A 12,985-nucleotide genomic window follows, 5' to 3' on the forward strand; every position below is an offset into this window, starting at 1 on the left:
GCCGCCGCTGTCACGGGCGCCCGCGGCTCGACAAGGGCCGCTGTGCGGTGCCCCGTGCAGCACCAGCTTGTGATGGGGCCTGTCCCTTTAACAAACCCAGCTGGTACTGGAAAGGGGCCGGGACAGCCCACCCCTGGCGCGCTCCCATAGGCCAGCTGTGAGCCCTGCCTCTTGCCGATTGGTTGTACATGGCCACTGAGTCATTTCATTGGCGCTCCCACGCACTAGCTGGCGCATTAAGGTAGTGCGTGATCAGGGAGCGGTGACCAATCGGAAGAAACAAGCGTGCACGTGCACAGGCTGTTTATTGGCTAGAGCAAGGCACAGTCCTGGGGCATGGACCAATAATGAGGCGGTGCGCCCATGTGGACAGACAGTGGGAAACAATATCAGTCAGGGCGGGGGCAGAACCGGGTATCTGAGGCTTCCAGCGTGTTATCCGTTCCTATGGTTACGGACGGAGGCGGGGTTTCTCGTAGCATAAGGACTGTTTGCAGGAATCGCCGGGTTCGTACTAGAATTTGCGAAGGTGGCTGCGACTGGCTTATGTTTAGGATTACGTCTATATTACTCGAAAGAAAATGTATGACTTGGACAAAGACCTTCAGCGTTATTCCCTTGCTTGGAATTTACTAACCACCAGGCTCCTGAGCTCCGCCTCTCTCAGCTTTCCGAATTCCCCCTTCTCCCGGGTTTTAGAATTCCCAGGCAGGGTCATAGGTGCAGACTTCAAGGGTTCTAAACCTGGTACCCTCCCTAAGGAGTTTTGAGTCCAGCTCTGCAGCGTCTCGAAGCTGGAAACGGCTGGGATTGATTCTTCCTGCTTTACATGGAGTCATGACTCAAGTAGTTTTTAAACGACATCTGTCACTGTGCCACCCAAGTTTCTGCCCCACCCCACGGGATTTCCTGATCCCAGTGTCATAATCCACAGAAATTTCAATTGCCTTTATGACTTGTTTACCAGGCCTGCAGCTCCTCCCGCCTGACCTGTTTTGATTTTCTTCTTCCATCTTCCACTCTGTCTCCTTCCTAAATATCCTTTACTGCCTAGGACGGCTGTAACTATCTGGCGATCGGGTTTAACCTTTTAAGTTCCCCTGCACGGAAATTTCACGTTTGTGAATGAATATCTTGCATTGAAATATTGATATTTAACTGTTTTTTTTTTTTTTCTGATGTGGCTTTTTAGTTTTTTTTTATTTTTTGAAAGAATCTCAAACATTACTCTATTGCCCTCTCAGTTTAGATGATTAAGGTAGAACTTCAGGACCAGCAGTTAGCATAATGGCTGTGTCGCTAGACTCCCATGTAGTCGTTGGTGGTTCGGGTCCCAGACCCAGTGGCTTAAACTCATGCCGGGTGTGCGTACATGCCCAAGATCCGGAGAGGAGAAGAGGAGAAGGGATTGCGGCATGGCCATACCCCCGGAGGGTGATTTCTCGCTTTCTGTCTCTCTGTCTCTCTCTGTCTTTCTGGCGAGCGCACATGCCCTGTAGCAAACACCTCTCAAAAAAAAAAAAAAAAAAAAAAACTTCAGTAAGATATTACAAGTTCAAAGTTTCCTTATCACCTCTCAAAGTAGAAAAGCTCATAAATCCAGCTTTTTTTAAAAAAAATTATTTATTCATTCACTTATTTATTATTTTTTAAAATTTTGACCAGAGAAAGATAGAGATAGAGAGCAAGGCACCGGGTCCGGGACTTGAACCATGGTTGGTCACATGGGAGTGTCTAGCCCCTTAACCACCACGCCACCTGCTGGTCCCCATGAATCCAGCCTTGCACAAAGTTCTGAAGTAGTTCTGTTTTCTCTGACCATTGTGTCTGGAATAGTCCCCCAACTTGTTCCTTGTATCCATAACACAACTTGATCTTACGTGTTCGTTGAATATCTCCATAACTTGAAAGCCAGAACTTCTTGCCATTCATGTTTTTACTGTAGTTTCCTAACACACGTAGAATAAGTGCTCAATAAATGAATGCTTTTATTGTCCCCTCATTACCGATGATTTTTTTTTAGAGAGCACCTGTGCTCTCTGGAGAGACAGAGAGAGACAGAGAGACAGAAAGTAAAAAATCATCCCCCCGGGGGGGGGAGGTATGGACACACTGCAATCCCTTCTCCTCCATTCTCTTCTCGGGATCTTGGGCACACACACGCATTTGGTGTGAGTTTTAAGTTGCTGGGTCCAGGACTTGAACCGCAATTGACAACGTGGGAATCCAATGGTGTGACAATTATTTTCCGCCATTTGCAGATCCTGTTGATGAATATTTCTACTGGATAGAGAATCTTGAGATGCCTGCACTTTCATTTTCGAATTTTATGTTTCACTTGCTTCCTCCTTCTTGCCTGGAGTAAACAGAGTGATTAACGTTCCTTACCTGAAACCCCTTTGCTTTAGATGTTCCTTAGTGATTCAATCACCAGGCATCTAGAAATTATTAACCTCCTAGATCTGGCTTCTGTAACTTCTTCTGCATAGGAATCCCCTGCTCCCTTTCCTCACCTCCACCTCCTGGTTTTTCCACTGTAATCGCCATGTCCACCAAGAAAAAAACTGTGATTTTTTTTTGTCTTTATAGCTCCCCTCTCCTTTCACTTGGGACAGCAGTTTTTGAGAGACGTGAGTCCTCTCGCAACTGCTGTGTTTTGAATAAAGAATCCTATAATTTGGCCGTGACTAGGTGTCCTCTTTTGCACTGATCAGATAGCAACATTTGGAGGCCCCAGCAAGATCGTACCTACTGGTACTTGAGTGAAGGAGAGCAGTCTCGCTGGGCTGGCTGCCAAATACCTGAAGGTACTCTAGGGGAGGCTCCACCTGGGACATTCCAGGATCCCGGAGTCACTGTTAGGCCAGATGCCTGGGCAGCTCGGACATAGGAGTTGGATGCCACGCTGCAGTCAGCTGATGTAACTCAGATTTAGCCTGAGATCAGACCTGCACTGCACTCGGATCTAACTCAGACGTAGCACACAGAATTCCACTCTGCACACGGCGCTCTACTCTGCACATGGCACCGAACCCTATGTGGCACAGTAGTCAGCCCTCCCCCTAAACCACTACCATACATGGACTGTCTCTACCTCTTCTAAGACACTCCCTCTTCCTATACCATTAGTTTATTAGCATCTGTTTTCTACACTCATCACCCAACTTGGGATGCTTGCTAACAGCTCTCAGTGATCTTCTTTATGGCAAAGGAGAAGGAAAGGATTGGGGGGAAGTTCGAAAAACCTTACTGAGGCATGGGGAAGGAACACTGGTGGAAAACTAAGATAGGATAGAGAGAAGATTTCCCTCTTCCCACCAAGATTGGAACCCAAATACTACAGGGGGAAGGGAAGCATTAGCCACTGCCCATAAGCCCACCAATCCGTCATACGTAACTGAAGTCATTCTGGGCCCCCCCAGGAGTTCCCTGCTGCTTTTCTAGAACACCTATGTGAAGCTTACTGAGACTGTACACCAATTGATCCAGATGCCCAAGAAAATCAGGGAGCTATGAATGTGGCTGTTGTGTCCCAATCAGCTGCAGACATTAGGCGAAAGCTCCAGAAGTTAGAAGGACTAGAGGGAATGAACAGATCTCAACTCTTAGAGATGGCTCAAAAGGTCTTCAATGGGCGAGATCCCATGAAGGATAGATAGAAGAAGAATATTGCCAGGGTCATGGTTGCCACCATGAGAGACGTCAACAAGGGGGAGATAGCCTGGAAGGATCGGATAAGAGGACCCAACACCCCGCCAGAAAGGGATCAGTGCTAATAGTGTGGGGAAAAGGGACACTGGGCCAAAGAGCCCCCAAAGGGTATGCAAAAAGAAAAGGTCTTGAACCTAGAGGAGGATTGATGGAACTGGGGCTCTTTTCCAATGAGCCTCCAGGAGCCCACGGTCACTCTGCAAGTAGGGGGCAAACCTGTTCATTTTTTTATTTTGTTTTTTGATTGATACTGGTGCAGCTAACTTTGTTTTAACCAAACCCATGCGACCTATTACAATAAAGAAGACCTCCATCCAGGGAGCAACAGGACAGTCAACTCATAACCAATTACAGAAACCAGCGAAAACTTGATCACCCTGTTCCCCCTTGCTCTCCTGCGGGTTAGAGGTACCCCATACCGGGGATGATTTTCCCCTTATAAATTTATGTTTGGAAGACCTCCATCTCTCCTCCCGAGATTGAGAGAGGAGATGAAAGCCAAAAATCCATCATTATACTTTATTCAAGCTTTTACAGGCCCTCGACTCCACCCGGAGGTTGAGTCATCACTATGTTCCAGATGCCCTGCCCATCCCCACCTCGGACTCTGTCCATCCATTCCAACTGAGAGACTCAGTGTGGGTCAAGAAATTTCCAACCCAAGGACTGACTCCAGCTTGGAAGGGACCCTACGCTGTCACCCTCACCACTCCAAGTGCCATCAAGTCAATGGTATCTCGGTTGAGTTGCACCACTTTGAGATAAAGGCAGGAAATTCAACATGGCAGATCCAGGATTCCCAGGATCCCCTCGAGCTAAGACTGTCTCGCGTCTCCTGATTTCTTTCCTTGTCACCCAATTTGTGGGGAGGCCTGGAGGAGCCGAGTTGTCGTATTGGTCCTGGAGAATTTGGAATGGGGACAGGAGAGAACTACGTAACATAGCCTCCACCAGCGGACCTTTTGCCCTCCAAATAGACCTCTGTGGCTTATTTGAAACAATCCCTTCTTTCCAACAAGGGGGCACCGGAAGTTGGTCTTGTCTGGCGCATTCTCGGGGCAAAAGTAAAATGCGAGTTGGAATTTAAAAAATGGAATTAAAAATTAAATTCATTGTTCAATTTTGAATTCAAAATTGAATTGTACTTTTGCCCTGGCCCATGAAAGCAATATACTTATTGCCTCACTAATAATAATTACTTTTGCCTCTACTGGATTCGTGAGGCCATAGTGTTGAGAGCCTCGGAATATGGTGCTTCTTGGAAGCCTAAACACCCAGATTTCTATATATAAATACAGAGGCATTCTACACCCACCCCTGGATGTAAAGTGGGTACCAGTGACCCCTTGAATATTACCATCTTGGACTCAGGATGGTATATGGGTCACACATGGGGAGTTTGTTACTAAGCGTTAGGGAGAGACCCAGAGGGATTCTTCACGATCCAAAAGAAATTCCTCCCTCCAGAGCAGATACCTTTAAGACCCACTGCAGACCTGCTAGATGACAACAGATTGTCCCCTGCACCTCCAGTCCAACAACTCACGACACCTAGTACTGGGTCCTCTCTGACAACCTCCATTCCTATTAGGGCTCCCCACGTGGCCATCCTTACCATAGTTCATCAGCTTCTTCTTTTTTTTTTTAGAGAGAGTTTTTTGCTATAGGGCATGTGGGCTTGCCTGCCAGACAGAGAGAGACAGAGAGACAGAAAGCAAGAAGTCACCCCCCCCTCCCCAGGGGGGAAGGCCATGCCCCAGTCCCTTCTCTTTCATTTAAGTCTCAGGATCTTGGCCATGCACGCACACACACCCGGCATGGGTTTTAAGCTGTTGGGTCCAGGATTCGAACTGTAGTCCACTACATAGGAGTCCAGGAATGCAAGCATGACGCCATCTGCTGGTCCCTGTTCATCAGCTTCTTAATCATTCCCAGTCTGATTTAGTGGAAGATAGTTGGCTTTATCTGCATTTGTGACCCCGTATTATATGGGTGTGGGACAAAAATATCCCCTAAATCATACTAATGATGCTCGCTCTGTTAACCTTTCTCATTTGACCTTAGGGGAGACACAGGGAATGGGAACTTGCCTAATTAATCAAACTTTTAGCAGTTCTGCATACTTACAACTTTGTAACTCAACACCCTTTATTTTTATTTATTTATATTTTTGGAGAGGTTTTTGCTACAGGGCGCGTGTGCTCGCCAGAAAGACAGAGAGACAGAGAGACAGAAAGCAAGAAATCGTCCCCCAGGGGGGATGGCCATGCCACAATCCCTTCTCCTCCTCGGGCTCTTGGGCACGCGCGCACACGCACGCACCTAGTGTGAGTTTAAGCCACCGGGCCCGGGACTCGAACCACAGTCAACTACATGGGAGTTCAGTGACATAGCCATTACACTAACTGCTGGTCCCTCAACACACTTTATAAATGATACTAAAATTACTTATCAGGGGGACAGCAGATGGCGTGGTGGTTAGGGATGCTGGACTCTCACATGGCCAACTGCGATTTGAGTCCCAGAATTGGTGGCTTTCTTTCTCATTTTCCCTCTCTCTCTCTCTCTCTTTCTTGCTCTGTCCCTCTCTGGTCAAATGAAAACAAATGAACAAATAAGTAAATAAATAAAGTTAAATAAAATAATTCTTTAAAAAAATTACTTATCAAGTCCCTGACTCTACTTGGTGGGCCTGTACAGCTGATCTTTCAAAGTGTGTTCTAACTACTGAGGTTACATTCTGCGTTCTTATTCAAGTTTTTCTCGAGTTCTAGCATAAGTTCATTCATGTCTTCACCCTTTGACACGCAGAAAGCAAACAGTTCCCATTTAAATATCCCTGCTCGTGGGACTGGATATCCCAGGGTTCCACGGCAGTAGGGACCACTGTGCTCATTCAGGGTGATCAACACCTTCGTGAACCCTCTGGGGTTATTGACCCAGATTAGGAACTCTTAAAGCAATCTGTGTCCCAGTTGCATGACCAGTTAATTCCCTACTCAAAGGAGGCCTTCGAGACAGATGAGACCTTCACCTCCTGCACCTCTGACAAGGAGGACTCAGCATGGCACTAGGAGAAAACGGCTACTTCTATGCAAATACATCAGCACTTACCCAGGACAGTCTATCCCAGGTTAGAAAGTACTTAAAGCAACGTGAACAACAGCGAGAACAATCCAGAAATTGGTTCCAGCCAATGTTTGACCTGTCTCCCTGGTCGGTTAACCATCCTGATGTCAGGTGCTCTACTGCTTTTAAGACTTTTGGGACCAGCAGTTAGCATAATGGCTATGTCACTGAACTCCCACGTAGTCAACTACGGTTCGAGTCCTGGGCCCGGTGGCTTAAACTCATGCCGGGCGCATGTACATGCGTGCCCAAGATCCCGAGAGGAGAATGGAGGAGAAGGGATTGCGGTGTGGCCATCCCCCCTGGGGGGTGATTTCTCGCTTTCTGTCTCTCTGTTTTTCTGGCGAGTGCATGAGGTGGTTCCCCCCACAAGAAAAAACTACAAAAAAAAAAAAAAAAAGAAAAAAAAGAAAAGAAAAAAAAAAAGACACTTTTAATAGACCCTTGCGTCCTTAACCGTCTGACTCCATTTATCCAGCAGCACAATAATTCAGTTAAACTCCTAAGAATAAGAGAAAGATACCAGCCACTGTCCATGAGTGAACCAATGATTTGATTCATTTTCATTTCTTTAAATAATTCTTTTACTTAACTTTATTTATGATTCTTTTCCAGTTTGAGCAGAGAGGGACAGAGAAAGAGAGAGAGGGAAAGTGAGAAAGCAAGCCACCAGGTCCAGGACTCGAACCATGGTTGGCCATGGGGGTGTCCAGCACCTTTAACCACCACGCCACCTGTTGGCCCCTTGACTCATTTTCTTAAAACCAGGGGGGAATGAAACAGAAGCAGCTCCGTCTTTGAACTCTGTTATACTTGCTGCTTCCTTGTCCAGAGTAAACAGAGTGATTCACGTTTCTAGTCCCAACCCCTTTGCTTTAGATGGTTTCCATAGTGATTTAGTTACAGTCCTCAGACCCCTTGCCCGGAGTTACAGAGAAGAGTCCATTGTGTTTAGGCGAAGGTCTGGAACGTGCCCTTGGAAATGATTAACCTGTGTGATCTGGCTTCTGTAACTGCTCTGGGTAGGAATTCCCCACTCTCGTTCCTCACCACCGCCTCCTCGTTTTCCACTGTAGGCAACCCAGAAATAATTGTGATTTTTGCCTTTATGAGCACCCCTCTCCTTTCACTTGGGGTTGCGGGGGTCTTTGAGAGGCATGAGTCTTCCCATAGCCCCTTCTGGCTTTTGAATAAGGCTCCAACAATTTGGCTGTGACTGGATGGCCTCGTCTTCATTGCTAATCAGACTACAACCATGGCAGTTTTTTTCAGCACTCTATGGATGTTATTCTCTTTGTTTCTGAGAACCTTGGTGTCGGATAAACCAGCAGTCCTTCAAATTGTTTGTCATAAATGTCTGTGTGTGCGTGCGCGCACGCGCGTGTGTGTATATCCCATCATTTTTTTTTCCTGTCTGCTTTCAAGACTTTTTTCTTCTTCTTTAGTTTTGGCCAATTTGATTATAATGTAGGTGGGTTTGGTTTTCCTTAGGCTCTGTTTGTGGTTTTTCCGAGTTTCTTACTGGTGCAAATTTGCTTCTTTTCCCTCATTCATAATTTTACATTCTGAGCTTGGCTCTGGTCCTGGGACTACATTATGTCCTTAATATTTTGTTAAGAATTATTTTATTTATGGGACCAGCAGTTGGCATAATGGCTATGTCATTGGACTCCCAAGTAATCGACTGTGGTTCAAGTCCTGGACATGGTGGCTTAAAATCACGCCGGGCGCATGTGCGTGCTTGCCCAAGATCCTGGGAAGAGAAGGAGGAGAAGAGATTGCAGCGTGGCCATCCTCCCTGGGGGGTGACTTCTCACTTTCTGTCTCTCTGTCTTTCTGGAGAGCACACACACCCTATAGCAAAAACCTCTCCAAAAAAATTATTATCTTATTTAACTTTATTTATTCTTCTTGTTTCCCAGTTTGATAAGAGAGAGACAGAGAAAGAGAGAGAGGGAAAGTCAGAAAACAAAGCATTAGGTCCAGGACTTAAGCCGCAGTTGTGTTACTGAACTCAAATGAGATTCGCTCGCCCAAGCGCTATAAAACCAAACCACAGGCACATGGTGTGATGAAGGAAAGTCCAGCTTTATTACAAAGTGCAAAGCCAGGAGAGCAGGCAGCTCATGCTGAAAAGACCCGTTCTCCCCGAGATGTTTCCCCACACACATTTTTAAGAGCCAAAATTAGGGGCAGATGTCCCAGGTGCATGATCAGTTCAGTGATTGGTTCAAGAGGGCGTGATCATCTCTGGGCATTCTTGATTGGTGAGGCCTTAGATAATCAAATTTCTCTTTAGGTTTCTAGAGCCATTCAGCCTGGGGTCTTTGAGCTCACAACCAGCAGTTTCCATCTTACAAAACATCTCACATATTGAAATAAAAACCTTATCTTTCCTGTAAGTGAGAGTTTTAGAGGTCAAATGGCCTTCATTCATGGTCAGTGTTGTTTAGTAACAATGATGACCTAATTCAAAAAGTCTCTTCATGAAGGTCAAAGACTTCCCAAAGGGGGCATCAATAGGGAATGTTCTCCCCAGTGATTCCCCCCAAAATTCACCCCCACAAAAGGACTAAGGAATTAAAAGACTCTTGTTGTCACAAATGATTTCTACCACAACCAGTTACCAAAGAGCAGACAGCGCAACCCCTTATGGATGGGACTCCTTGTTAAGACCAATTATTGAGTGCTGGACACATTTGGTACAAAAAGTGTGCCCCGTTGGAATCAGCTGTTGGCATAATGGCTATTTCACTGGACTCCCATATAGTCAACTGTGGTTCAAGTCCTGGACCCGGCCGCTTAAACTCATGCTGAGCTCATGTGCGTGTGTGCCCAAGATCCTGAGAGGAGAATGGAGGAGAAGGGATTGTGAGTGATTTCTCACTTCTTGTCTCTGTCTCTCTCTGTTTTTCTGGCAAGGGTACGAGCTCTATAGTAAAAACCTCTCCAAAAAAAAAAAAAAAAAAAAAAAAAAAAAAAAAAAAAAAAAAAAAAAAAAAAAAAAAGTGTGCTCCATGAAATCTTACATGGCTTGTGTTCCCAGCCTTTTCAGGCTGGTCGCTTGTAAGTCATGCTCTGAGATGTCAACAGAAGGACCTCATCCAATCTTTGCAGAGGACCCACAGCCAAGTTAGTCCAGCTAGGTGCTGGCCCGATGAGAACTGCACAATATGCCAGCCCGTGGGGTCCAACTTAGACAATGGGTCTCATGAGTTCTAGCGAGGTAGGAGACACGGACCCTAAAAGTATAACTAAGGTGTGGGCCCGAAAGGGAACCACAAAATGGCTAAGTTTTGAGATGGAGACAAAGCAGCTCTGCTGCTTGCTGTTTGAGAGATTTCTTGCAGAGGTGATTCAGTAACTGACCCAAGCAGCATGACCCAGACCCAAAACAAAAGCTTTTTCCAGGGCCTACTACCTTCCAGGAAGAGGACAAGACAATGGTTTTCATGGCCCAAAGCTTCTAGACAAAGAATTTCCTGAGGCCTGCATACCCACTCCAAAATTAGGAAAACAATTGGACCCATCCAGCCTGTTCCCTTCCCCACCAAGAATGGAATACAAGCCCCACCTGGAACGAGTCTGGACAAAGCCCTTCTTGACCCAAATAAAAACTCCTTGCCACAGTTCTTCCTGGGCAACCCATCTTCTGGGACTTCTCCCTTCTTGGGAGCTCTGCTTTTCCTTCCCTCCCTTTTAATAAACTCTTCCACTTTGCCATAACTACTCTTCTGTGTCCATGGCTCTAATTCTTTCTGAGTGTGGGATGAGAACCTGTGTCTCATCGAAGGGTGGACCCAATTACCCCTATATTCCTACATCACTAGGCCCGTGTTCTGCCCTCCTTAGGACATACGACACAGAAATAGAGACCATTTCCAGGTGGGAAAAAAAAACAGGCATCGTACTCACACCAGGAAAACACTAGGGGACCGGCAGATGGCGCAATGGTTGCATAGCTGGACTCTCACATGGCCGACCGTGCTATCTGCATCTCATTGAGCATGACTATAGACGTTGGTTGAAGGTCTTAGAAAAAAGTTCTGTATCTGTCACATTCTTGAATTGTAGAGAAGGACCCACCTTGCCCTCATTTTTTTTTTTTTTTTTTTTTTTGGCTATAGAGTGCATGCACTCTCAGAAGAGACAGAGAGAGGGAAAATGAGAAGTCCCTCCTGGGGAGTATGGCCATGCTACAATCCCTTCTCTTCCATTCTCCTTCTAAGATTTTGGGCACACACACACACATATGTTGAAGGCAGGACCTTCAAGCTGCTATGTCTGGACTCAGACCATGGTCGGCCATGTGGACCTTCAAGCTGCTGTGTCTGGACTCAGACCATGGTCGGCCATGTGGGAATCCAATGCCTTAACCACCACACCACCTGCTGGCCCCAGGGCTGCCTTTTTCTTTCATGGTTCACACATCCATCGTGTAATTGTGTGGCAGCTGCAGTAGAATGGGCGGGGTGAGGACGACGTTTCTGCCAATCAACTAATGGTTGACGTCACCACTTCTACGGAACAAGCAAACATGAAATCAAGCCATGTAAGATAAGTAGCAATTAAGCGTCTTAAGTAAATATAATTACATCTATATTGAATGCAAAGTCAATGGGGAAAGCTTATCAGTGACCAAACATTATTTATTCCACGTGACTGCCCTTTTTTTGGGGGGGTAGGGATTTGCCTTAGGGTTCATGTGCTTGCCAGAGACAGAGACAGAGACAGAGGGCAGGAATGTGAGAAAACACTCCCCGGGGGAAGGGCCACACCACAATCCCTTCTCCTTTATTTTCCTCCTGGGATCTTGGGCATTCACACACACTCACCCAACATGTTTCAAACCACCTGATCCAGGACTCGAACTGTAGGTCGACCATGTGGGAGTCCAGTAACAAGCCTGCTACACTATCTGCTGGCCCTCATGATTGCTCTTTAATAGCCCTTTTCCTCACCCAGGCTTGCTCCAGTTGAAATTGTCATGCAATAAATGACTCTATTATTGATTTCACAAAATGCCTCCATGCACGTTCACCCGGCGTGTGTTTAAGCCAAGGGATTTGGGACTCGAACCGTGGTCAACTATGTGGGAGTCCAGCTATGTCACCATTATGCCATCTGCTGGTTCCTATTTGTTGTAATTGTTAAGCCACCGGGTCCAGGACTTGAACCACAGTTGGCCGTGTGATAATCACCTTAACCACCACGCTACCTGCTGGCCCCATTTGATAGCATTCTATCTTTGTTTCATACACACATGTGCACACACATGCTCATTTACTGAAAATCTTCATTCTCCTTGTGGTTCTGCACTTTGTTTTTTTTACTTAAAAGTATGTGGAAACATGGGGCCAGAAGGTGGCGTGGTGGCTAAGGGGTGTTGGACTCCCATGTGGCCAACCATGGCCAAGTCCCAGACCTGGAGGCTTGCTTTCTTGCTCTCTCTCTCTCTCTCTCTCTCTCTCTCTCTCTCTCTCTCTCTCTCTCTCTCTCTCTCTCTCTCTCTCTCTCTCTCTCTCTCTCTCTCTCTCTCTCTCTCTCTCTCTCTCTCTCTCTCTCTCTCTCTCTCTCTCTCTCTCTCTCTCTCTCTCTCTCTCTCTCTCTCTCTCTCTCTCACACACACACACACATATATATATATGTGTGTGTGTGTGTGTGTGTGGAAGCTTGTTTTATCAATAAAATCTACCTCTTAGTTTTTATGGGTAATGTAGGATTCTATTGCCTGACTACACCCTTGTTTATGTAATTATAGACTCACTAATAGCCATTTAGGTTACTTTAGATTAGGCTCTAATAAAAATAATAATGCCAAACACCCTTGTCTAAGACTCTCTGTATGCATGTGTAATTATTTTCCTTAGGATAGGAACCCAAGAGAATAATTACTGGGTGAAAGGATACACCATTTTTAATTAGCTACTGCCAAATGGCCCTCTGAAAATGAGCCGTCCTCACTAACGGCGCATGGTAACATTTTTAATTTGCACACATCGGATCCAACCAGCCTAAAATGTTTGCCAGTCAAATGAATGATAAACATTATTTCATTGTGGCTTAAATTTACCTTTTTTCAAAAAAAATTTTAAAGAATTATTAATTTAATTTAATTAATTTATTATTATTATTTAATTCACTA

At 45.8% G+C, this 12,985-nt stretch overlaps 1 protein-coding gene across 1 annotated transcript in view; it reads right to left on the minus strand.

Annotated features, from left to right (window-relative positions):
* Positions 1-2,547, minus strand: part of ARRDC4 (arrestin domain containing 4) — a 23,178-nt gene extending 20,631 nt beyond the window's left edge. Inside the window, exon 1 of the mRNA XM_027765502.1 lies at positions 2,514-2,547. Coding sequence (XP_027621303.1) covers positions 2,514-2,547 — 34 coding nt within the window. The remainder of the gene's footprint in view (positions 1-2,513) is intronic.
* Positions 2,548-12,985: the final 10,438 nt, after the last annotated feature.

Source organism: Tupaia chinensis, unplaced genomic scaffold (assembly GCF_000334495.1).
Source record: "Tupaia chinensis unplaced genomic scaffold, TupChi_1.0 Scaffold138490_1, whole genome shotgun sequence".
Taxonomy (NCBI): Eukaryota; Metazoa; Chordata; class Mammalia; order Scandentia; family Tupaiidae; genus Tupaia; species Tupaia belangeri.